Genomic DNA, 26,597 nt, shown 5'->3' with positions numbered 1-26,597 from the left:
CACCACTGTCACCAAAGCCACCACTGCCACCACTGCCACCACTGTCACCACAGTCTCCACCAGCATCTCCACCGATGCCCTGTGTGGTAGAACTCACCCATACTCAAAGCATTCTGGAAACTGGCACAAGAAGACCATGAGTTGCAAGACCCGCCTGGGCTACAGAAGGAATCTGAGACCGGAGACTTCTGTTACATAGCAAGTTTTACCCTGACTACTCAAGGGACCCTGCCTTCAGAGGAGGGGACTGACAGATAAGGTGGCAATCTCCCATAATTTCAGGAGGAGTGTCTGGAGTTTGAGGCAAGTCTGGACCACGTGGTGGTGTTACAATCAAATTGGAGGCCCTAAAGGAGAGCTCTTTCCTCCTGGTCAAAAACTGGAATTCTTAGCTTGCCTGGAGACCCAACAGTCCAGTTAGGCTAAATGATCACTTGCCTAAGGACTGCCCCTTAGGAAGGTAGGTTTTCTCTAAGCCAGGCTAAAGAGATAGGAAGAGTAATTATACCTTCAGGGAGGTAATGTACTTTTCCTTCCCAGAAAGCACAGCCCTAATGAGGTCATTTGCAGAGCCACAGACACACAGGTGTCTCCTCTCTGAGCAGTCTTTCCCTGTCACCGGCTTTGCTGTTCTCCACAGCACCCCTCGCCCTGTGGCTGACTTCAGAGCTGCCTTAACCCATTGCCACAGATTTCCCTTTCCCTTTAGTCTTCCCCTGGTACCTGCTGGAATTTACACCCCCTGTCCTGAGGATTTTGTTTTAAACTCTAGTAAGATTGTTCTCAAACTTTCTTCTGAGTCCCTTATTAAATTAAATTAAATGAGACCAGAGAGGCTGGTCTCAGAGGCTCAGTGGCCTAGAGCACTTGGTGCTCTCACAGAGGACTGGGTTAGTGTCTCAGAGCAGCTCACAACCTCCCATAACTGCATTTCCAGGGGGATCTGATGCCTTCACACAGACAGACAAGCAGACAAAACACCAATGCACACATAAAGAAAAATAAATAATTTTAAAAAGAAGAAAGCCAGGGCCGTGGCTATCGCTCAGTGGGTAAGAGTACTTGCTATAGAGTGTGATGAGGTTTGAGTTCAGAGCCTCACATCCGTGGAAAGGTCGAGCATGAGGCTAGAGAGATGGCTCAGTGATTAAGAGCACTTGTTGTTTTGGCAGAGAGCTTAGGCTTCGTTCCTAGCACCCACATGGTGGCTCAAAACATTTGTAACTCCAGGTCTTGACACCCTCTTCTGGCCTCCAGGCGTCAGGCACAGAAGTGGTACACAGATATACATGCAAGACAAAATACCAAGACACCTAAAATAAAATAAAAAATAAAACTTTTAAAAAAAGGCTTATAAAAGTTCAGTATGGGCACTTTGTCCTTTAACCCCAGTACTGGGAGAGTGGGCAAGCTAGTCCCTTGGGCTTTGTCTAGCCAGTCAAAATATGGGGAGCAGCAGGTTCATTGAGGGCCTTGTCACAAAAAAGTAAGGTACATTGTGATTCCTGATGTTCTTCTCTGGCCTTTGTATACACACACACACCACATATATATATATACACACACCACATATACATACACACACACTACGTATACACACACACTACATATATATATGTACACACCACATATATATCACACACACTACATATATACCACACACGTATCACATACACACCATACATATACATACATATACACATACACACCCCATATATAAACACACACCACATACAGAGCACACATTACATATACACACACCACACACACATATGCACACCATATACACATACATACATACATATACACATACACACACTACACATCACACACACAAACACATACATACATATACACACAACACACACACACACACACTTTTTCAAAAGGAAAGCAAGGCTGGTGTACTCATTCATTGGTTAAGAGCAAGTGCTCTGTCAGAGAACCCAAGTGTGGTTCCGACACACACGTTGGGCAGCGTACACTATCTGTAACTCCAAAGAACCTAACCCCTCTGAGTTCCATGGGCACCTACACTATCATACACATACCCATACACAAACGTGCACGCGCACAGGCGCACACACACATACAATTAAAGATAAAAATAAGCCAGGCATGATAGCGCATGCTTTTATTCCCAGTACTTGGGAGGCAGAGGCAGAGGCAGTCAGATCTTGAGTTTGAGGCCACCCTGGTCTACAGAGCAATTCCAGGACAGCCAAGGTTATACAGAGAAACCCTGTCTTGAAAAACATAAAAAGCGGGCTGGAGAGATGGCTCAGCGGTTAAGAGCACTGAATGCTCTTCCTAGAGGTCCTGAGTTCAATTCCCACCAACGACATGCTGGCTCACAACCATCTGAAATGGGATCCAATGCCCTCTTCCTGTGTGTCTGAAGACAGCAACAGAGTACTCATATACATTAAATAAATAAATAAATAAATAAATAAATAAATCTTTAAAAAAAAAGCAAAAACAAAACTTAAAAGAGAAAAGAAGAGTAGTTTGATGTGGTGGCATATACTTTTAATTCCAGCATTTTGAGTTCAAGACCAGCCTAGTCTTCATAGTCAGTTCCAGGTCAGCCAGGACTACAGAGTGAGACAATGTTTTGAGAATAAAAATAAGTGTGTAAGTAAAATAAGGTAGAGAAATGGCTTCCTAGTTAAAAATACTGACTGCTCTTCCAGAGGATTCAGTCCAATTCCCAGAACCCACATAGCAACTGACAACCATCTGGAACTCCAATTCCAGGAGATTAGACACCCTAGTCTGGCTTCCATGGACATTAGGCACACTCATAGTGCACAGATATACATTCAGGCAAAACATCCATATGCATAAAATAAGATAAAATAAAATGATTTTTAAAAATTAACTGAGTGAGCCGGGCGGTGGTGGCACACGCCTTTAATCCCAGCACTTGGGAGGCAGAGGCAGGCAGATTTCTGAGTTCGAGGCCAGCTTGGTCTACAGAGTGAGTTCCAGGACAGCCAGGGCTACACAGAGAAACCCTGTCTCAAAAAAAAAAAATTAACTGAGTGAAAAAATTAACTGGTTGTGGTGGCTTATGTTTTAATCTTAGCACTTGGAGACAGAAACAGGTGAATCTCTGGGAGTTTGAGGCCAGCTTGGTCTACACAGTGAGTACCAGGACAGCCAGGGCTATGTAGAGAGAGCCTGTCTCAAGTAACAACAATAAAAAATTAACTCAAATTAATTAATTATTTAAATTAGATAAGATACATGTACAACAGATATGTAATATATTAAAAATTACTTATAAAAATCAAAATAGCTCAAAAAAACTAAAAAAAAAAAAAAAAAAAACTAAAAAAAAAAAAATCAAAATAGACCAGAGGTAGAGTGGCAAGCTGGCTGAGCAGAAAGAACACTTGCTGCAGCACAAGCCTGCTGCCCTGAGTTGAATTATGGGACCCGTGTGAAGGTGGAAGGAGATGATAATTTCTCTTCTGATACCCACAGGTGCAGCATACACAAGCCACAGACATCAAACACAATAACACAGTGGGGGTGGGCAGGGCTCAGAGATGTCTCAGCCCTGGGTTAATGCCCAGCTCTGTGAGAAACTGGGTTGGTGGGAGCTGGGCATGTCTGTCTTGCTGGTGCTTGGGAGTTAGAGGCAGGAGGAGCAGAAGTTCAAGGTCTTCCTGTACAGAGAGTTTGGCCTTCATAAAACCTTGTCTCAAAAGAAAGAAACAAACAAACAAAAAAAGAGTTCAAGGTCACCATCTCCAGGATCTATACTGAATCCAAGGTCAGCCTGAACCACAGAAGACCCTGTTTCAAAATAACCAAATCAAAAAATACATACATTTCTTTAACCTTTCCCTTTGGATAACATCAAGTAGTAATGACTAAATTGTCATTAGCGACTAATATGATGAGAAACACATGCACAGCACTTGGTGTCTGGCATCTTCCAACTTCTTTCCAGCCATACAGAGAAAGGGTGGAGCATTGTCTGTTTCCAACAAGAATCCTGCAGATTGTTGTTGCACGGAGTTCAGACTGAACCTGCAGGAAGAGATTCATCCACTTCTGATGGCCTCTTATTGACACGACAATATTCATAAGGAAGAAAAGAAGAGAACTGTCCACCCAGAAGAGAGGGCAGGGCCCTGAGGACCTGGAGACCCTCAGCTTCCCAGCACCAGGGCTTAAAGAGCTCCCTTGTCTGCAAGGCATTGCTTGGGATTACCCATTTACAATTCCACTCTTTTCCTTCCCATCTTTCCCTCTCCCTTGACTGAGACTCTATCTCTCTGTGCTGAGAAGTAAACTCAGATCCTGGTATATGCAAGACAGCACTGTAGGGTCCCTGCTGTATCTCTCAGATTTTGGTGTTGGGGATGGAACTGAGGGCCTTGGGCATGCTAGACAGGCATTGTACCAATGGAGCAGCATTCCCGGCTCTAGTTTGTCTTAGAGACAAGCTATGGACTTAGACTTGTCAGGAATTATACAGTCCAGGCTTGCTTCTAACATCTAGTAACTCCTGCCTCAGCCTCTCGAGTTGCAGTTACAGGTGTGAGCCACCACACACACACCTGTCCCAGACCAGGCTGGCCTTGAATCTACAAAGTGCCAGCACTAACTCTTTCTTCAGACCAGAATTGTTATTTAACTTCAAAATCCTATAAACATGCTGACATTATCAGTGTTTTAGTGATAAGTGAAATAGCAACAAGACAATAATAAATAGGGGCTGGAAAGGTGCCTCGGTGGGTAAGAACACCTGAGTTTAGTTCCCAGCACCACCTGGTAGTTCACTCATACGTGTTTCTTGTTTGTTTGTTTTGTTTCGAGACAGGGTTTCTCTGTGTAGCCCTGGCTGTCTTGGAACTCACCCCGTAGACCAGGCTGGGCTTAGACTCAGAGATCTGCCTGCCTCTGCCTCCCAAGTGCTGGGATTAAAGGCCTGCATTGCCATGCCCAGGTTCATACAATATATGTGTATGGTGTTTTGCCTACATGTATGTCTACATACCACAAGCATGCCTATTGCCCATGGAGGTCAGGAACTGGAGTTACAGATGGTTGGGAGCTGATGTGTGGATGCTGGGACTTGAATCCAAATCCTCTGTAGGAACAAGTGCTTTTTTGTTTTTGTTTTTGTTTTTTGTTTTTTGTTTTTTCGAGACAGGGTTTCTCTGTATAGCCCAGGCTGTCCTGGAACTCACTCTGTAGACCAGGCTGTCCTTGAACTCAGAAATCTGCCTGCCTCTGCCTCCCAAGTGCTGGGATTAAAGGCGTGCACCACCACCGCTCGGCAGAACAAGTGCTTTTAACCACAGAAGCATTTTTGCAGCCCCTCTTGGTCGGTCCCCTTGCCTCCTGCTCCACTCGTGTGTTAGGATTATAGGTATATACTATGCCTGGGCCCCTTTTCTCTTCGTATTCACTACCAACACCTGGCACTTAAAAAAAAAAAGAAAGAAAGAAAAAGAAAGGAAAGCCACGGATAACCATCCTGACAGAAATGAAATGGTCCAAAGAAATGAGTACTGAAACAATGCAAAGCACCTTTAATCCCAGCATTTGAGAGGCAGAGGCAGTCAGATCTCTGAGTGTTTAAGGCCAGCCTTAAAAGGTCTAGGCTAACCAGGGATATATAGTAATATCCTGTCTCAAAAAAAAAAAAAGAAAGAAAGAAAGAAAGAAAGAAAGAAAGAAAGAAAGAAAAGAAAGAAAAAGAAAAAAGAGAAAAAGAAAAGAAACAGAAAAGAAACAATGTGTTTTAAGTAATTGCAATTACTCCAGGAAATCTCCTGCTAGAAGGAAAAGGGACTTACTTATTTCTTCTACCCAGAGGAGAAATCCAATTCCTGGGACGAGATTTCTCAGGTCTGATACACCTGTCAGACTGCTGTGTAGGAGAGACTGGCATTGAGACAGCGACGGTCAGTCAGTACTGGGTGGGAGACGTCCCTTGACTAGAACTGCTTAGTCATGCACACCTCTTGCCTTCTGTTTAAACCTAAACCTCAAGTCAAAACTCTGAAGACGATCTTAGGGGGAACAGTTACTGGGCCTCTTATTTGTTCCTTGAATAGAATTGATACCATGAATTACATCTCTTTCTGCTTTTCATTATTGTCTGTTTTGGCCTGTTGAGGACAGTCACTGAGTCTAGCTTATTAGAATTCCCAGAGTCCAGGCTCAGACTCTTAAAAACCCTGGCAGTAGGAAGTCTCACCACATAGGTGTAATAGTCAGGGTTCTCTAATGCAACAGAATTAATAAGGATATATACATATATACCATATATTTTATGATTTATTAGAATGACTTAGCAGATTCCAGGATGTTGTCTGGGTAGTCTAACAATAGCTGTCTTAGGACAGAAAAGCCAGGAATCTAAGAACCTGGTGTCGTTCAGTCTTCAAGACTGGATGTCACAGGATTCCTAGTGTGCTACTGGAGTCTTGGGGGATTCCTAGAGAGCTTCAGTCTGCATTGGAATCCTGAAGAAGTAGGTTCTGATTACCAGCAAAGCAATACCTCAGCAGCAGGATAGATGAACAGGCCAGTGAGAGTAAGGAGAAGCAGGCAAAAAGCAAGAGCTTCCTTTGTCCGTGCCCTTTTATGTGGGCTGCCAGCAGTTAGTGTGGCCCAGGTCTTCCTACTTCAAATGATCCAATCAAGAAAATCTCTTAAAGGCATGCCCAACTGCTTGGGTTTTAGTTGATCCCAGATGTAGTCTAATTGACAACCAAGATTACCCATGACAATAACTCTCTGAGATCCTCTTGCTTCAGCATCTTGCCAAAGATTTTAGGTGTGTATCACACCTGCCTTTCTTGGTGTCTTAGTTTGAGACAGCCTGGGCTGGCCTCGAACTATAGATATTCCTGCATGTGCCTGTGGAGTGCTGGGATTATAACATACATGCACCACCATGTATGTTTTACATGGTTTGCATACCTTTCTGATACAGCAACATCATGTCTAGCTTATGCTAAGGAAGTACTATTAGAGCTTTATGAGGATTAACTACCGATGACCTATTATGCCATTATTAAACCATTATCAATGCTTTCCCCCCAGACATCTCATATATTACAGGCTGGCTTTGAACTTACTATGTAGCCCAGGATGACCTGGAGCTTCTGAGTCTCCTGCCTCTACCTCCTGAGAACCAGAAGTAAAAATGTATACCATCTTTCTTTGTTTTTTAAAGATTTATTTATTTATTTATTTATTTATTTATTTAATGTATATGAGTACACTGTCACTCTCTTAGACACACCAGAAGAGGGCATTGGATCCCATTACAGATGGTTGTGAGCCACCATATGGTTGCTGGGAATTGAACTAAGGACCTCTAGAAGTGCAATCAGTGCTCTTAACTGCTGAGCCATCTCTCCAGCCCAATATACCATCTTTCTTTTAGGTAGTGCTACCGATCATACCCAGGATTTCATGCACAGTAGGAAGTATTCTACCATCTGAGTACATTACCATATATTTATTTTAGGTTAACAGAAGCTTTCTTGGGAAAATGAAGAAAACATTCTATCTTTTACTTCCATATTATCAACTTTTAAGGTTTTATTAGTTCTTTGAAAATTGAATACAATGTTTTTGTTCTGTTTTGAGAGAGGGTCTCCTTTTGCAGTTCTGGCTGTCCCGGAACTCTCTATGTAGATCAGGCCATCCTTGAACTCACAGAGATCTATCTACCAGCCTCTGCTTCTGGAATGCTGGGATTAAAGGGGCACACCACCATAACTACCACACCAGGCCAAGCAATGTGTTTAGAATACATTCCCACCTGCTCCCCAAAACTCTTCCCAGAGTCACTCTTCTTTCCTCTTTCATCCAATTTTCTGTCTTTTCTTTCCCTGTCAAAACCAATTTGTACTGCCTTGGTGTATGATGTCATCTTCTACTGGAGAGCGGCTGCCTTCCCAGTGGCGACTATCTCCTATCAGCTAACAATTGTCAATAGCTCCACAGCCAAGGGTGGAATTTAGTGGCCAATTCCTCTCTATGCTGGGATTTGATCTGTTTGGGCTTGCCCTGGTATTGCAGATGCTGTCATAGACACTCTGAGATCAGATGTGTAGCTCCTGATGTATCCAGAAGACACTGTTTTCTTTGTAGTCATCTACTACCTCTGCCTCTTACACTTTTCCTGCCTCCTCTTCTGTAATGAGCCCTGAGTCTGAACCTTGGGAGGAGGGGATGGGGTATATATGTTTCATTTTGAGGCGAGCACTCCCAAGTCTCTTATTATCTGTACCTTAGCCAGTTGTGGGTCTCTGGATTAATTACCTTCTTCTGCAAATAGAAGCTTCTCTGACAGGAGTTGAGAGAGGCATTAATTTATGAGAATAACCTAACCCATTGGGAGTTAGATTAACACTGTGTCCTTAAGACAAAATGGGTATTTTGCTGCTATGTAGTAAAATAATAATAGTAGCTTCTCCCCTAGGGCCTAGACTAGCCTGTGAGACAAAGGGAATATATAGCACCTACCTGGAATCCAGCACACAGTTGGTAGAGCCAAGATAATAAAGAATGCAAGGATACTCCCAGGTATATAGTTTGAAGCTAGATTGAGACCCTGATTAAATGTCATATAGCAATTTCCTAAGTTCATTGCGATCCAGAGGATTTTTTTTTAAAGACTCAGGGAATTCTAAAGGAAAGTGCTTTAAAGCTCAGAAAGCAGTCATTTGTGGTGGTGCACACCTGTAATTCAGCACTCAGGAGGCAGAGGCAGGTAGATCTTTGTGAGTCTACATAGCAAGTTCTAGAACAGCCAGGGCTACACAGTGAGGCTCTGCCTTCAAACCAACCAACCAACCAACCAACCAAAAACAACTTGGAGAGTAAACACCCCAGGGGTCTTAGGAAGTCCCTGAAACTGACCAGATACACATGGCTGCCCCATCCTAAGGTTACATAAGGACTTAGAAGAGACAGACTAGCTGGAAGAGGGACACTGGCCAAGATAAGTATAAGAAGCAGAATTGTTAGCTTCCTAGGAGATAGTTTTACTTGTGAAGCTGCCTGAAAGTCATACAGTGAGCTCCAGGGCTCCAGAGCTCCTGCTTTCCAGAGCTGTCACCTGTGTTGGGATGGGCTTTCAGAAGTGCAGCTGCCTCTGAGCCACCTCTGCTCCTGTAAGTGGCCCCCTCACCTGTACCCTTGTAAGTAACCCCGAGGAAACGCATTGGTTCACCAAGTTGGACTTTGTTATTATCCTTTCTTTGGTCTGTAGTCAGTTCCTTATTAAAGTGAATCAAATGTCCATTAAATGCCTCCTACCCACACACCCTTATTTTTAATAATAAAGCTAGAAACAGCGTAACCCCCCTCCCCTTATTTTTGTAACCAGCTTTTGAAAACAACTATTTTATTTTTATGTATGCATCTCTCTGGGTGATTTCTCTGGGTAAAGGGTGTGTGCACATGAGCACAGAAGGCAGAGGTGTTGGATCCCCTAGAGCTGGAGTCACAGGTAATTGTGATTCTGAGGAGGTTGTTGGGAACCACTCTCTTGTCCCCCAAAAGAGCAATGTGTACCATTAACCATTGGACAATCTCTCCAGCACCTAGACACAGCTTTTTAAATGTTTCCCAAAATGGGATCAGTAAAATACATGGTATTTTCTTTTTGGAAGTTCCATTTGTGTGGGTAAGTATGTGCCTGTGTATATACCTGTGCTTGAGTGAGAAGGTCACAGGATAACTTGGAAGAAGTTCTCTCCTTTCCTCAGGTCCATCTCAGGGATTCAACTCGGGTCATCAGGCTTGGCAGCAAGCTAACACCCACAGCTCCTACATTGCTTTTAAGTGTAAGAATGTTATCATTAAGACAAAATTAAAAATCTGACCTAAAGGCATTTTTGTGCCTTTTTCATCACAATTCAGAACTTGGACCTACAGAATGTTCCTCCTCATACAGGACCTCTAAGGTACAGATTCTGTGTGACTGGCAAAGATTTTTGTCTTTGGGGTCCACCTCTTTCTATAAGGAGTGGTGATCAACACCTTTGCTACTTGCTATGAAACCTTGCTAAAATTCCTCTCCGTATTTTCTCATTCTACACGGCAGATGTCCTAATGCTAAGAAGCCAGTGGCTGAAGATAGAACACTCGAGTCTGAGGTCTTTGTTGGGAAGGGCAGTTTCGGGGCTCCCTGTGCATGCTCGCTCTAGGACCCTCTTTTTTGGGTGGTGGTGAGGCTGAAGAGTTGTGTGACCTTGGAAAAGGCTCTTTCTTTTCAGGAAAGTGACAGTCGGATTAGTTACTTCCGAATCTGATGGTGATTAAACATCGTGGAAAACCCGGGCCTTTAAGCGTTTATTGATCTTCGAAGGCACTGGCACACAGGTTACCAGAGGCCGATTTCAGGCCTTGGCGGGGGAGCATCTAGAATCCGCGCCTAAACTCTCGCGATACCGCCTCTCACTGCCTCGCGACGTCATCCTCTCTGCGGCTGTGCCTGCGCCGGCGCTTGCGCCGGCGCGTAGGGTACTCGCAGGGGCGGCCCGTATCCCTCCGCCGCCGGCGCGGCCCGGCCCTCCCTCCCAGGCCCGCCAATCCCGGAGCCTCCCGACCTGCCCCTCGGCCTGGGCCCACCCCGCGCTCTGGCGGCCCCACCCCGGCGGCGCCGCCCGCCCGCGCGTCCCTTAGTCCACCTGCACCAGGCAGGAAAGCAGGCTTCCCGGGTTCCGCCACCGTAAGGCGTTCGGCAAGCCCGGAGCTTGGGGCTCTTCCTTCCAGGCGGAGGGATCCACGGCGGCCGACGAGGCGGCGCTGAGCCTACGAGGAAGAGGCAGCTACGGCGGCGGCGGCTGTGGCAGCAGCGCATAAAGGGGCCGCCGCCGGGTGATGCGCTGACCGCTGCGGCAGGCCCATAAGCTGAGTGGGCCTCGGCCCTCAGCTCGTCGGATCCGCGCTCCGGAGCTCCCCGTCTTCTCCGGTCGACTCGAGACCGCCTGGGCGGTCTCAAGCCCCCTCGCCCCTTCCCCGTCCCTCCCCCGTCCCCGTCCCCGCCCCGGGGGCCGTCGCCACCGTTTCCCACCATGGCTCTGAAGAGAATCCACAAGGTAAGCGGCCGGGGGTTTGCTGTGGGAATGGGCCGCTGGGCGGGCCCCCTGAATAGACTGCGGCCTGCACTTCCCGCGGTCACCTCCACTGGGCTCGCGGCGTCTGGTTCCTTCTGCCGGCGCCGGCCCCAGGGGGCGGCCTTCACACCCCACTCCCAGAGATGGCGCCCAGGAAGGCCCGGGCGCGGGGCCCTAGCTTAGGCCGAAGTTGCTCTTGTCCTCGCAGCCTTCATCCCCGACGCCCTTCCAGGCCTCCCTCCAGCCTGAGGCTTGATGCTCTCTAGGGCTATTGTCCGGCCGAGAAAGGGACTTGGGGCGGCGTGGGGGGTGGGGTGGGGGTAGGGGTGGAGCGGCTGGTAGTTGGGCAGCCCTGTGATCTGAGGTCGATAGGGCTGCTCGCCCAGTCTGTCCCCCTACTCTGGCGCCCTTCGCCGAGGTGCCTGAGATCGAGGACATAGGCCGACCAGAGGGCCCATTTGCTCGATCCACGACTGTTTTCTTGAGTTCACTTAACTCTGGGGCAGCTAGCTGCTCACGAAAGTCCACCTTACTGGTATAGAAAGTGGAGTAGGAAGTCAGAAGTAAGAAAATGCCACTCCGAAGGGAGGAGGGAATTAAGTGGAGAAACATTTTATTCCTTGGGGTTGTTGTATGTCATCAAAAACTAACCCTTCAGCTTTGCAGGATTGGATCTAGTGGAACAACTGGTAGAGGGTAGGAGCCATTCAGTTCAGAAAACCGAACGTTGAAAACCGTCGGAGAAATTACTTTCACAGACTTCTTCCAAAATGATCTTAACGCTGAAATTAGATGTTATGTTCTCGAAGACTCCCAATTTAGAAGATATTTTACTCTACTTTTGGTTAGAAATAATTGTTTTAAATGAAAGGTTATCCATTTATTTAATAATATTTAACACTATGGAGAGCGTTGGCTTCGATTAAAACTTAGGGTCCCCCCCCAATATTGTTAACTCACTGATGAGTTTTGTTTGGTGTTTTATTTGGCTCCTCAGATGGGCTATATTAAATATTTATCGTATTAGTAAGTGGCTGGTCCTGGGATTACCCATAAGGACTGATGGGATAGGAATACAGAAGAGTGGAGAATGAAGTCAGACGCAGAATGAAGGTTGGAGCGCAGTTCAGCAATTGGCCCTCATTTATTCTTTATTCAAGACTTTGTGGAATTAATTCTATTCTTTACTGTGAATTAGCATCTTACCAACTTTTGCTTTCTTTCATTTCTTAGAACTCAAAGGGTAGACCTAGGTAGTAAATCTTGTACTAAAATGAAGCAGGGTCTTTGTTCAAAGAAGTTTAAACTTTAACAAAAGAAAAACGATGTAAGGGATAAGAACAAAGTAAGAGATAAACATCCAAGTAACATGTATATATATTTCTAAGACTTTAGTAGTCTTTATGGAGTCTAATAGAAAGTTTTCAATTTGAAATTATGTTTAGTTAGACCTGTAAAGAGCTGGGAAAGATACTTTTTTTTTTAAGGTAGTCTCTTTAGTGTTTGTATTAATATCTGTGCTATACAAACTTCTTCAGAGAGGGAGATGACACTGACTCAATGCATACATTTAAATCTTAAATATCATTTGCCCTCCCAGTATAGTTCCTGTGGCTGTGGTTTTTTTGTTTTGTTTTCTCTATGTAACAGCTCTGGCTGTGTGCTGGTCTTGAACTCTGGGATCTGCCTGCCCCTCTGCCCTCCCAGTGCCAGGAGTAAATGTGTATGCCACCACAGCCTGCTCCTTTTACTGTTTTTGAGTTTGTCTGTCACTGCTGGTATTGATCTTGAGTGCTAGAGCTCAGGCATGTACCACCACACCTGCCTTCACTAAAGCTTTTTGTATATACTAGGGATTGAGTCCAAGATCTTTGCATGCGAAGGCAAACACTCTACTACTGAACTACATTCTTACTTCTTATAAATCTTTTTTAAAAAATCATGTTTAGAAATGATCATTTGACCTTAAAATTGTGTGTGTGTTTCAACCACAACTCTCTTGAGTCCACTTGGGTTATCAGGTTTGCCTTTACTAACTGAGCTGTCTATCTGATCTAAGCTTTTAATTAAATTTCCTTAGATTTATGCATTTCACTTGATGAATGTTTTGACTTTATGCATGTATGTGCTCATCATACACGCCCTGTTTGGTTGCCTGCAGCTGGTGTTAGAGATGGTTGTGAGCCACCATATGGGAAGCTGGGAATCCAACCAGGGTCATCAGCAAGAACAACAAACGCTCTTAACAGTTCAGCTGCCTCTCTAGCTCTCAAACTGCTTTTCTGATACAGGGTGGTGTGTATACCAGACTGGCCTGAAGTATGGGCACATGACCTTGATTTGTACTCCTTCAGACCATACCTCCTGAATACTAACTAGGGTTATAAGCATGTGCCACCCTGTCAGATGTTAAGTGGCTCTGAGAATCAAACCCAGAGTTTCTTACATATTGGTAAGAACTCCACCTGAACTGCATTCTTTTGCTATTGGTTTGGTTTTTTGGGTTTTTTTTTTTTTTTTTTTTTTTTTTTTTTGGTTTTTTGTGGCATAGTTTCTCTGTGTAGTTCTGGCTGTCCTGGAACTCACTCTGTAGACCAGGCTGGCCTCGAACTCAGAAATCCGCCTGCCTCTGCCTCCCAAGTGCTGGGATTAAAGGCGTGTGCCACCACTGCCCGGTGCTATTGTTTTTCAAGACCTGATTTCTCTTTGTCCTGGATGTCCTGGAATTTACTCTGGACAGGCTGGCCTCTGAACTCACAGCACCTCATGGTGCCACCACCTGGCTAAACTGTGTTCTTAGCTTAGTAGCTTGAAATAAACTGTGTGTGTGTGTGTGTGTGTGTGTGTGTGTGTGTGTGTGTGTGTGTATTCATTCCTACATCCCCATCTGATAACCTAGACCTTTTGTTTTTTTAAAAAAAGATAAGATTTCTCTATGTAGCCCTGGCAATCCTAGAACTCGATCTGTAGACAAAACTGACCTCAAATTCACGGGGATCCACCTGCCTCTGCCTCCATGTGTTGGGATGGAAAGTATGTACCACCACTGCTGGTCCTAGGACCTTTCTTGAGGTCAAGTATGGTTTGTCTTGTCTTAGACTGCCAGAGACTAGAAAAACCCCATTTTATTTTTGTCAAAGTTACTGTGAAAATAAAAACAGAAGTCAGGTTTTTTCAAACTTTTTGTGTAGCATATAGTTTGCATTAAATAATAGGCTTAGTGGATATAGATAAGACCATCCCTGTCTTATCCTCAGTCCACTGTATCTACACTGGAATCCCTAGAGTTGCTTGGTCTGTATAATTAGCCAGTCTTAGTCTTGAGCCTTTCCTATTGTTAGTTCTCTGGAAAGAACAAAATTACTGGAATACTCCTTCAATTTCAGATGTCATGAGAATTCTTAAAATTGTACCACATTTGACAGGGAGCATAATCTTACTTCTTTGATTTTATATATAGATTTGTGTCTGAATTTGACAATTTTAGAAAATATGTTGGACTGCATGCCTGCCTTGCTGCTGGGATGCTGGAGCGCAGATGCTCCAGGGAGATAGGGAGATGCTCAAGGGAGATAGATTCCCTAGTCCAGCTGGACTGAAAGGTTCAGAGGGGCTCTGACCGGGCCACTTGCTCCACATTTACTATTTTATTTTTTTGAGACAGTATCTCTGTGTAGCCTTGACTATCCTAGAACTAGCTCTGTAGATTGTGTTAGTCTCAAACTCACAGAAATTTGCCTGCCTCTGCCTCCTGAGTGCTGAGATTAAAGGTGTACACCACCAAGCACCCATTGAAAAATACATTTTTTATGATTTGAATTTTATACATGTATAGTCTATCTTGGCCATGTTTATAGCATTTTTTATTTTTATTGCTGAACATTCAACCAAAGGCCTTGTACATTCTCAACAGAAACCCTACTACTGAGCTATAAGACCCCAAACCATGGAAACATCTTTTAATGGGCATTATTTTGATGTATATCTTTTTTTTTTTTAAACGATTTATTTAATGTATGTGAGTACACCGTCATTGTCTTTTAAAGATTTATTTATTTATTATATATGAATACACTGTAGCTGTCTTCAGACACACCAGAAGAGGGCATCAGATATCATTACAGATATCTGTAATGTGGTTGCTGGGATTTGAACTCAGGACCTCTGGAAGTGCAGTCAGTGCTCTTAACCACTGAGCCATCTCTCCAGCCCCTGATGTATATCTTAAGAGATTCCTGAGCTACACTTCAGGCAAAAGTTATCAAAGAGACACATAAACAGTATAGTTCTGGCAGGGATTTTAATCCCCCCCCCCCAGGTGTGTGTGTGTGTGTGTGTGGGGGTGTGTGTGTGTGTGTATCTGTCTGTCTACACCAAATGATCTTGGTTTGCTATGTCTGAGGTTTTCTGCTGACTTTATAGGTCTTTAGCTTTGGTGTGGATGCTTTGAGTGTTTGCCTCTTCTAGCACCACCCCCAGCCCTTTTCCAGTTGGCTGCATCTCATCTGTTGTGGGCTAAGAAACCAGATCACGCAGCTTATTAAAATTGTGTCTAAAATAAGATCCAGTAGGCTCTGAGTGGAGAGGGCTTCGTGTGTTCTGTGAACTGTATGGGGCTTTTTGACTGATAAAGACCTTTTTTACTTCCTGTTTTTCATTTTGCCTTTAGTTGTAAGGATGCAGGTGCCCCCGTTGAAATACAGGCTTAATCTCTCTGTTTTTGAGATAGGTAACAAAGTTAAATATCTTGATTCCTTGAGGAGTTCAAGATTGGCAAAAGATGATAGAGCTGGGCGTGAAGCTCAGTAGGTAGAGTGGTTGACTAGCATGCAAAGTCCTGATTTGATCCCTCACCTCTTGTAGGGTTCTTCTATAATCCCAGGACTGAGAAGATGGTGACAGGATGAAGAAGTTCAAGGTCAACTACATATTAAATTTGAGACTAGCCTGGGATACATAAGATTCTTAGTAAATAAATGAGCAAGCTGGGATACTTTTTAAAACTCCAATAATGCCTTGCGTATTTTAGTTATGTCTTGCTAGTTATAGTTTAAGGTTTGTGTGCATAGCTTTGAAGCAAAATATGTCACCATATATTTATATCCAAGGCAAGGTTCTAAGGAGCCAAAACAAAGTTCTCAGTTAAATAACAGTTCTGAACTCAAGGTCAGACAGGTAACTAAAGTGAGCAAGGAGAAGGCCATTTGCTACCTATTTCCCTTTAAATGTTGCCGTTGTCAAGATCTGTGAATCTAATTATTTGCAGATAATCGTGTGGGGGTGTGTGTGGAGACTGGGTCTTGTTATATATCCTTTGTTGGTAGGGCCTTACTGTATATCTTTGGCTGGCTTGGAACCTAACAGAAATTTGCTTGCCTCCGCTGGGATTAAAGGTGGGTAGCACTATGTCCATTTCTAATATTACTAAATTTTAAAATATTACTTAAAAAGTAGTATTGTCTATAGAAGAATAATAGGAATAACTCAAGGTAAAATATTTGCCACTCTGCCTAATCTCTTTCATCAGAAATTAAAAGTGTATTCTAGAAATGTATGCTATATGTTACATTAATATTATTAGAGGTAAGGATTCAGTAATTTTTGTTAAAATGATGAAACAGATTAGCAAATATTCCTGTGGAATACTGGATGCTAGCATAAGTGGTTGGTTTCCTGCTTTGGAAAGCAGATGTAGCTCATAAGATAAACTTCATGGTACAGTTTTCTACAAAGTCTTCCTCTCATAAAAATCAAAGATTTTTTAGATGGCTGTAGGCACAGCTAAATTGAGAGATCAAGGCAGGAGGATTGTTTGAGTTCAGGAGTCAAGGATCAGTGTTGGAAACATTAAAAGCCTATTCTTTAACTGTATTAATAAGAAATAAGGAGTATTGGAAGAATACTTCTTTTACTAAAAAGAATACTCTTTTGTGTGTGTGTATGTGTGTGTGTGTGTGTGTGTGTGTGTGTATCTTTGAGTGATAAGGGATAGTTTTGATAGTTTGTAATTCTGGGTATTACAATCAAAGAGATGGCTGCTGAAATATCCTATGTAGTTCCCAATACAGTAATTCCTAACAGATGCCTGCTGCTGACAGAATTATTACAGCCCTCATTTCGGAAATGAAAATGTATACTTGTTTTTCTATTAAAAAATAGTTTTGATGATTTATAATGTAAGGAAATAAAGCACCATTTCTTCTGCCTACAGAGTCAAGTGAGATATAATAGATTTGTAATACTAGCATTGTAATATCTTTCAAGGTTCTACTTGACAAGGCCATGTGACTTGATTAGTAAGCTGAGGGGCTGGAGAAATGACTGAGTTGAAAGCACTGACTACTCTTCCAGAAAACCAGGGTTCAATTCCCAGTAGCTTATATTATCTATTACTCCAGTCTCAGGCACATACATGGTACAGAGACATACTTCAGACAAAACACATAAAATTTAAAAAAAAAAAAAAAAGACATAGGCTGAATGGGAAACTGAGTTTCCTTTTTCCTTTTTGATTTTTATTACTTTATATTAGTGTTTTGCCCGCACTTATGACTGTTTAGTATACCACATACATATAGTACTTGTGGAGGCCAGAACGGTGTCTGATACCCTGTAACTAGTTACTTAGTGGGAGCTAGGACTATAATCATAGAACAACAGCCACTGAGTCCTTTTGACTGCTGAGCCACCTCTCCAGCTCTCTGAAGATACTTTAAAATTTTCCTTTGAAGCAGAGCAGTAGTGGTACATGACTTTAATCCCAGGACTTGAGAGATAGAGGTAAGCTAACCTGGTCTGCAGAGCAAGTTCCAGAACAGCCAGGGGCTATACAGAAAAATAAATAAATAAATTTCCTTCAAATTGAATCGAATCTTTATTTTCCTTTATTTTGGAAGAGTAATAGTATCAGGGATTGAACCCTGGGCTTCAGGCATAGGAGCCATTCCCTTTGCCACTGACCTACAGTCCTAGCCCCTTTTATTGAATTCTATATTTGCTTTTTTGTAGCTCAGTCTGGCTTTTAACTCTCAAGCTTCCTAAGTGCTAGGATATAGGCATGAGACATTATGCCTAGCTTACTTGAATTTTTTCTTTTTAAAGTTTAATTTTTAGGCTGAGTGTGGTGATGTATGCCTTAATCTCCCAGTATTTGGGAGGGAGCAAGAGGCAGGTGGATCTCTTGAGTTTGAGGTCAGCTTGGTCTATATACTAAGTTCCAGGACAGCTGGGAGGACTACATAGAGCAACTCTGTCTCAAAAGAAATCCATCGCTTGCTCCCTTCTGTAACCATAGGTTCTTTTTTTTAAAAAAAAAAAAAGCATTTATTTTATTTATATGAGTCCACTGTAGCTGTCTTCAGACACACCAGAAGAGGGAATTGGATTCCATTACATACAGATGGTTGTGAGCCACCATGTGGTTGCTGGGAATTGAACTCAGGACTCCTGGAAAAGTAGCCAGTGCTCTTAACTACTGAGCCATCTCCAGCCCCCTGCCTCAGCTCTTAATAATGATACAGAGACATTCATGCATGCATGCATGCATGCTTTTGGCTTTAAGCTAGGCTTGCTCTCAATTAATTTGTAACTCAATTAACTTATTTATATTTTATGTCTGCCATGTGGCTGTTTAACTCTCGGTTTTATACATCAAGTCTGGGTGGCAAAATCCCTGAGCCTGTTTCCCAGAGGCTTCTCTCTCCCAGATGTCCCACCTTTCTAGTCTACCTTTTGCTATAGGTCTTTTATTTTAACCACTGAAAAAGTATCTTAGGCATGCAAGGAGGGGCACAGACACATCACACAGTGCATATAAACAGCCCCACTCCACCCTTTTCTTTTTGTTTCTTTTCTTTCTTTTGGTATTTCAGAGACAGGATTTTTCTATGTAATAGTTCTGGCCTCAAACTCACAGAGATCATTGTCCTCTGCTTCCTGAATGCTGGGATTAAAGGCATATGTCCCACCATTCCAACCTATCTATTTTAACATAGGGTTTTATGTAGCTCATATTGACCTCATACTCAACTATGTAGCCCAGAGCTCTTGGTCCTCCTGCTTCCAACTACGCTGGGCTTATTGGTCTGTACCACCACACCGACAACTTTACTAGTTGTTTTTTTTTTTAAATCTTAGCTTATCTTCATAAGGATAAATGCCACATACAGTCTTTAAGATTTTCCTTTTTAATTAGAAAGGTGGTTGTCTTAAAAAAATTTTTTTTAAAGATTTTATTTATTTATTTATTTATTTATTTATTTTTGTGTCTCTTTCTTCAGACACACCTGAAGAGAGCATCAGATCCCATTACAGATGGTTGTGAGCCACCATGTGGTTGCTGGGAATTGAACTCAGGACCTCTGGAAGAGCAGTCAGTCCTCTTGACTGCTGAACCATCTCTCCAGTCCCCCGTTTTTGTTTGGTTTGGTTTGGTTTTTCGAGACAGGGTTTCTCTGTATAACTCTGGCTGTCCTGGAACTCACTCTGTAGACCAGACTGGCCTCGAACTCAGAAATTCGCTTGCCTCTGCCTCCCAAGTGCTGGGATTAAAGGCGTGCGCCACCACCGGCTCCCCTGTTTTGTTTGATGCAGGATCTTAGTATGCTGCTCAGGCTGGTCTAGGACTCACTATGTGGACCAAGATGGCCTGTGACAGCCATCTACCCACCTCTGCCTCCCTGCCAGAGCTAAAGGTGTGCATCTTATGCATGTCTAGTGCCCCCAGAGGCCAGAAGAGGGCATCAGATTCCCTAAAAACTGGATTTACAGTTGTGAGCCTCCATTTTGGTGCTGGAATCTAAATCGAGGTCCTCTGGAAAATCAGCTAGTGCTTGTAACTGCTGAGCCATCTTTCCAGCTCCTATTTTTGTTACTATGTTTTGCTTTTTAGACAGTCTCACCATGTGGCCTTGACTGGCCTGGAACTTAGAGGTCTTTCTGCTTTGGCCTCTTGAGTGCTGGTATTAAAAGTGTGAGCCATCATGCTGACTTTATTTATTTTTTATTATTCTTAATTATGTGTTTGTGTCCATCTAGGTTTATGCATGTGAGTACACATGCCCAAGGAGGTCAGAGATGTTGGGATCCCTGAAGCTGGAGTTACAGCCAGTTTTCTGCCACCTGACATGGGTGCTGGGAACCAAATAGGGCCTAGTCTCTCCAGGCCCTCAGTAATACACCATTTAATATCCACAGTTTAATAAAGTAACTGCCTGGTCAGCCCTTGGACTTTTTCATTTGTTAAATTTTTATGAAAATTTAAAACTCAGGCCTACAAAAATTGCAAATCTAGTACAAATAATTTTTGTTTTGGGGGATTTTGTTTGTTTTTTCTGTCTCTAAGACATCTGCTTGGTTGATGCCCTATCAATACCTAGTTTTTATTTTATTTTCTGAAGTAGAGTTTTATTACCTGCACTGGAGTTAGTTTAGGCTTTTCAATGTTTCCATGTGTTAGGTTTAAGTTGTCTTTGAAGTGTGTATCCCTGCACCTTATTCGGTGGTAAATGATTTGTATAGCTGGCTGCTTTTTAGTGAATCCTGTCTATCTAATATATCCTGTTGATATATTATCATCTTGAGCCATACTGACGGTTGCTTCAATCATTTAAGGTTATGTCTCCTATTACATCTTCTGTCTTATAAATGCTTGTTAATCCTGTTTGTATAAGAAACTGGCTGCTTAAAACATATCACGCTTTCTCATACAGGAGCCTGAGAATGACTCCTAAGTGCTGGGATTATGTATCATCATACCCAGCTTTAAAATTTTAATTTTATGTATGTGTTTAGTTAGGTGCTCATGAACACAGAGTGTTAGGGGGTTGGGAACTGAACTCAGGTCCTCTTCAAGAGCAATACACTCTTAACTATCTCTCCAGCGTTCCTTCATTAATTCTTAAATGTAGGAGCTCTTGAGTTTAGTCACCATCTTCAGATAAAGCTTATGCTAAAGCATTGATTTTTGTATGGACTTACTCATTTCTCTTGTTTACCTACAAAGCAATGGACTCTAATTGGACAGTTGTTTATAGTCCTGCCAGCTATTACCAGGGTTTTAGTGTCTACATTGTCACCATTGCTCATTATCAAAATGCAAGTCACAATGACCATAGCATATCACTTGTTAGTTGCATTTTATTTTGTAGATGCTACTTTTGTCAAACATGGAGTGCTGGAAGAAGTAATTAGTAACTGTCTTTGAAGAATATATAATGTAGGAGCAGGGAAAATGGCTCAGTGGTTAAGAACACATACTGCTGCTACTCCAGTGGACCTGGGTTTGTTTCATAGCACCAACATGGAAGCTCTTAAATGTCTGTAACTCCAGTTCTAGAGGAGCTGACATCCTCTTCCAACCAGTACACTACATGTAAAACATTCACAGACATAAACATATATATGTATATATACATACACATATGTAAATTGTTATCTTAATGTCTTATTTTTTGGATACTTATGTGCCATAATTTAATTTTGTAATATATATATATTTTTAATTTTTATTTTTTATCTTTTTCTCTGTAGTGCTAGCTGTCCTGAAACTGTTGACTAGGCTGGCCTCAAACTCACAGAGATACACTTGCTTCTGTTTCCTCAGTGCTAGGATTAAAGGTGTGTACCACCACTGCTCCACTATATTAAAAAAAAAAAAATGGGGGGTGGTGTTTCGAAACTGGTTTTTGTGGTGGTGTGGTGGTGTTTTGTATGTTTGTTTGTTTGTTTGGTTTGGTTTTTGTTTGTTGTAGCCTTGGCTATCCTAGAACTCACTCTGTAGACCAGGCTGTCCCTGAACTCACAGAGATCCACCTGCCTCTGCCTACAATTATTTAGAATTAGAGGCATGCACCACCAGCACCCAACTGTATTATAATATTTTCACACTTCTGTTTTACTACAGAACACCTCTGCTTGTGGTCTTTTCTGCATTAATCCTAAACATACTTTCAGAATCCACAAATAATATTGTATGGTTTTTAAACATTCCTTGTAGAAAGTGTGTCACTGGGGATGGACTTGGGATTTCAAAAGCCTATGCTAGTCTCAGTCTTGCTCATTTCTTTCTGCCTGTAGATAAGGATATAACTTTTAGCTGCATCTCTAGCACTATGCCTGACATACCCTCTGCCATGATAATAATGGTCTATGAAACTGTAAGCAAGCCATAAATTAAATGTTTTCTCTTGTAAGAGTTGCTGTGGTTATGGTGCTTCTCTATAGCACTTGAATAGTATCTAAGACACTTGGTCAGACCTACTGTAGTAACATTACTATACAGAATACATGAAGACATGGATGTGTTTACCCCTATTTGACTATGATCATGTGAATTTGTAAAGATTTTTTAAAATCAGTTTCATTTACTATTTCTCAGTTTAAATCTATGACGGGTACGACACCACATGGATGCAGTGTCCAATGGCCTTTGCAGGAATGTTGATTTGGAATTTGACATGAACCATGTCACTGTTTGCATAGGCCTGAGCAATCTAGTTTTGTTCAGTTTACTTCCAAGGGTCACTGCATTGTTTTTTCCTTTATACACATGAGCACATTTCTTGCCTAGGTAGAATTCAGTTTCGTCTTGGACATAAACATCTTCAATTTTAAGAAGAGCCAAGTGTTCTCTTTGGTTCTAGAGACCTCACTTAGCCAGCAAAAATGGCCTTGAACCACAAGCCTCCTAGACATACTGGCTTTTCCTAGCAGATGTCCACAGGTGCCAAGATTATGGAAGTTGATTATGGAAGTATATAAGTTTTACCTGCATGTATGTATGTGTATCTTGGTTTGTTGCCAGAGATAAAAGTACATTGGATTCCCTAGGACTGGGGTTTGGGAACTGCTATGTCTATGCTGGGAATTCAACCTAGATTCTCTGTAAGAGCAGCTCGGAGCTCTTAACCTGCTGAGTGAGGCAACTCTCCATCCCTGTTGCCCTGGTGGGTTGGGGTGTGTGTGTGTGTGTGTCTTTTGCTTTGTAGAGATAGAGACTCGCTCTTTTTTTTTTAAGATTTATTTATTTTATGTGTATAAGTACACTGTAGCTGCCTTAAGACACATGAAATGAGAGCATTGGATCCCATTACAGATGATTGTGAGCCTCCATGTGGTTGCTGGGCATTGAACTCAGGACCTCTGGAAGAGCAGTCAGTGCCCTTAACTGCTGAGCCATCTGTCCAGTCCCTAGACTTACTCTTAAGTATAAGGCTGATGGTGAACCTGGAGCAGTACTCTTGCCTCAGCTGTAGTTAACAGAAGTGAGCCAGCATGCCTGTTTTTGTTATATCTAAACTGCAATCAAGAAAGAAATTCTAGCAGAGACAGTTGGCTATCTGGTTTACATGGTTGAGTTTCAGACTAGCCAGGAACTGTCTCAAAAGAAGAAAAAGGGAAGAAAATATTGCCAGTTGCATGTTATGTTGAAAAATACCATTTTAGTTATGCTAAAAATATGCGTACTACTTGCCTAGCACTTGGGAGGTGGAGGTCCAGAGGATCTAGAGTCCAAGGGCAGCCTGGGCTACAAAAGGCCATTTCAAAATGTAGGTAAGTCCAGTCTTGTTCACATAGTCAGTGAAAAAGCGTATTACCTTCCTCTGGGTACTTATGTATAATTCAAGTTTTTATCTGCATATATGTCTATGTACCACGTGGTACCTGGTTTCCATAGGGGCCAGAAGAGGGCATTGGATTCCTTGGAACTGGAGTTATAAATGATTGTAAGCTGCCATGTGGGTATTGGAATTAAACCAGGGTCTTCCACAAGAGCAGTAAGTACTCTTAACTGCTGAGCCATCTCTAGCCTCTCAACTATATGTTAAACAGATACTTCCTGAATGGTCCCCATCACTTTCAGTATGCAAAAAGCTAGAGGTCAGATTCCTTCCTAATTTTTACTGGATTAAGAGAAATACTATATTACCACAGAGAAATTTGAACTATACTTAGAAAAGTAACTTGAGATTTTTCATAGTATTTAACAACAAATAAATAGAGTTAGCTAAGGCAGCAGTTAAGTGAAAGGCAGCAGTTAAGTGAAACCTAAAAGTACGTGGAGGAAGTATAAAAGGAGAGTGGGAATGGCAAGACCATTCTAGGCAGCATTCCCAGAGGTCTAGATTGGTTGAGATTTAAAGCCAGGGGGATTAGAAGTTCTGGAGCTGTTCATGATGCCTCATACCTAAAATCTCAACACTTTAGAACCTGAGGCAGGAAGATCACAAATTTGATGTCATCCTTGATACATAGAAAAAATTCTGTATGCCTTAGATTACTACTGTTCATCCTTAAAAAGAAAATACTATTATTTGAAATGACATATTTATTTTCATATATTCTGGAAAAATATTCATATATTCTGGAAAACTTACTGTCTAGTTTCAGACACACCATAATGTGAACTCACTTGTATGTGGAACCTAAAATTCAAACTCATTTGAGTAGAATGATAATTTCAAAGGGCTCAAGGGTAGGAAGAAATTGGTCAACGTTGTTTGTTGTTGATAAGCTCTTACAAAATCTACATGTGAGTGTTATGTCTGTGTACCATGTATGTGCAAGCATCCATGGAGGCCAGAAGAGAATGTTGGATCTCTAGGAGCTAGAGTTACAAATGGTTGTAAGCTGCTGTGTGGGTGCTGGGAATCAAAACCCAAGTCCTGGAAAAGTAGCTAGTGATCTTAACCCGAGCCATCTGTGTAACCCCTGGCCAAAGTTTATGTTAGATTGGAGGAATAAATATAATAAATCTGTTGAGACTGGTGGGTAAAAGGTGATTGCCATGCTAGTCTGGTGAGATGCAAGTTTGATCTCTGGAACCCATGAGAGAGTGGAAGGAGAGAATGGATTTCATGGAGTTCACCTGTGTATGGTTGCAGGCGCACCCACCAGCCCACCTCATCCTCCTACCCATACACAGTAATAATAAATACAGTTTTTAAGAAGCACATACAATGTGTTAACTATAGTTAATATATTCTCATATTTTGTGGTATTTGGGAAATAAGTATATAATATATTATTGAAAATTGCTAGAGAAGATTTTAAGTGTTCGTGTTATAAAATAGTAAATGTTACATGATAAATATATTAATTAGCCAATGAGCCATTTCACAATCTATATATATTTAAAGTTGTCGTGCTGTGCACCATATAACTAACATTAAACACGTGCTTGCATTCACCATATACATAACTTACATAAACACATGTGCTTGCGTACTTTGCTCTATCTCCAAGGTACAGTTCCAGTGCTGACAAAGTTATAAGGCTTTGCTTTTCTCTCTCTCCCCCCTCTCTTTTTTCCCCTCTCCTTTACTTTCTCTCTTCTTCCTTCCCTCTCTTGCTCACTTACCTACATAGGGATCATCATGTAGTAGATGATCTTGTATCTTGATTGCTAGGTTTGATCAGTCTTTTGCTACTGTGTCTGGCTTATAAAATGCTAGGGATAGAACATGGCACAGCTTTGTTCATGATAGGTTAGCACCTTACCAACTGACACACATCCCAGCTGTTATGTTTCTTTGAGACAAGGTGTTTTGGTTTTGTGTTTTGGGGGGGGGATTGTTTGTTTGTTTGGCTGTTTGTTTGTTTTGAGACTGGATTTCTATGTAGTTCTGGGTATTCTGTAATTTGTTATGAACTTGCAGAGATACCCCTGTGTCAGCTTCCTGGGTGTTGATTTTACAGTTGTGAGCTACTGCACCCACCTATGAAATTTTTGAGCCTAAATAAAGAACAAAGGAAAGCCAGATAAGGATGCCTAGATTTATGTAGTCCTAGATATTTAGGAGGCTAATGTTAAAAAAGTATCAGTTGAAAACAGGAGCTGTGTATGAGTCTAGCTGAGTGCATAGTGGGATCTCAAAATAACAGATACAAAGTAATGAATATTTTCTTTACTTATGGCAGGACACCCATGAATGTTTCCTGCTGAAGTGCTTCTACAAATTCCTTGTCCTTAGTCAAGCGTGGTGCCTGGGCTGCAGTATGAAATCCTGTCTAAAAAGCAAGCAAGAAATTCCTTATTCTCTTGTATTATATTGGCTTAGCCCAAAATACATTAGTTTCAGATATAGTAATTAAATCCTTTTTATGTATTTTAGACAGAATCTTTACCCAGGAAGGTTCAAACTCCGTGTATAGCTCAGGCTGGCCTTAAATTGGAGGTCTTCTGTCTTAGCCACCTGAGTGCTGGGATTGCAAGTATGTACCACTACTACTCTGGGCTATGTATATTTTGCTTACCATTGAAAATTGTCAACAGTGTTACATACATTTTTAAGGATTTTCTAGATCCTAAGAAAATACTTGGGGGAAGGGAAGACGGCCCTGCCTTTGAAAGATGATTTATTAATTGCATCTGAAAAGCTACTAAAGCAGGAGCTTTCTCTTGCTGTATAGTAGACATTCAGAGCTGGGCATGGTGCTACGTGGTTGTAATCCCCGCACTGGGGATGCCAAAGCAGGAGAATTACCTCT

At 42.2% G+C, this 26,597-nt stretch overlaps 1 protein-coding gene across 2 annotated transcripts in view; it reads left to right on the top strand.

Annotated features, from left to right (window-relative positions):
• Positions 1-10,644: 10,644 nt before the first annotated feature.
• Positions 10,645-26,597, top strand: part of Ube2d2 (ubiquitin conjugating enzyme E2 D2) — a 38,249-nt gene continuing 22,296 nt past the window's right edge. Inside the window, exon 1 of one of the 2 annotated variants that reach the window (XM_028762786.1) lies at positions 10,645-11,090. In XM_028762786.1, coding sequence (XP_028618619.1) covers positions 11,067-11,090 — 24 coding nt within the window. In that variant the 5' untranslated portion in view covers positions 10,645-11,066. Of the gene's footprint in view, positions 11,091-15,969; positions 16,027-26,597 lie in introns of those variants that run through there. The other variant, XM_028762787.1, reaches the window with a different exon arrangement.

The sequence above is a fragment of the Grammomys surdaster genome, unplaced genomic scaffold, assembly GCF_004785775.1.
Source record: "Grammomys surdaster isolate TR1022 unplaced genomic scaffold, NIH_TR_1.0 135, whole genome shotgun sequence".
Classification (NCBI taxonomy): Eukaryota; Metazoa; Chordata; class Mammalia; order Rodentia; family Muridae; genus Grammomys; species Grammomys surdaster.
This window is presented reverse-complemented; position numbering and strand designations above follow the sequence as displayed.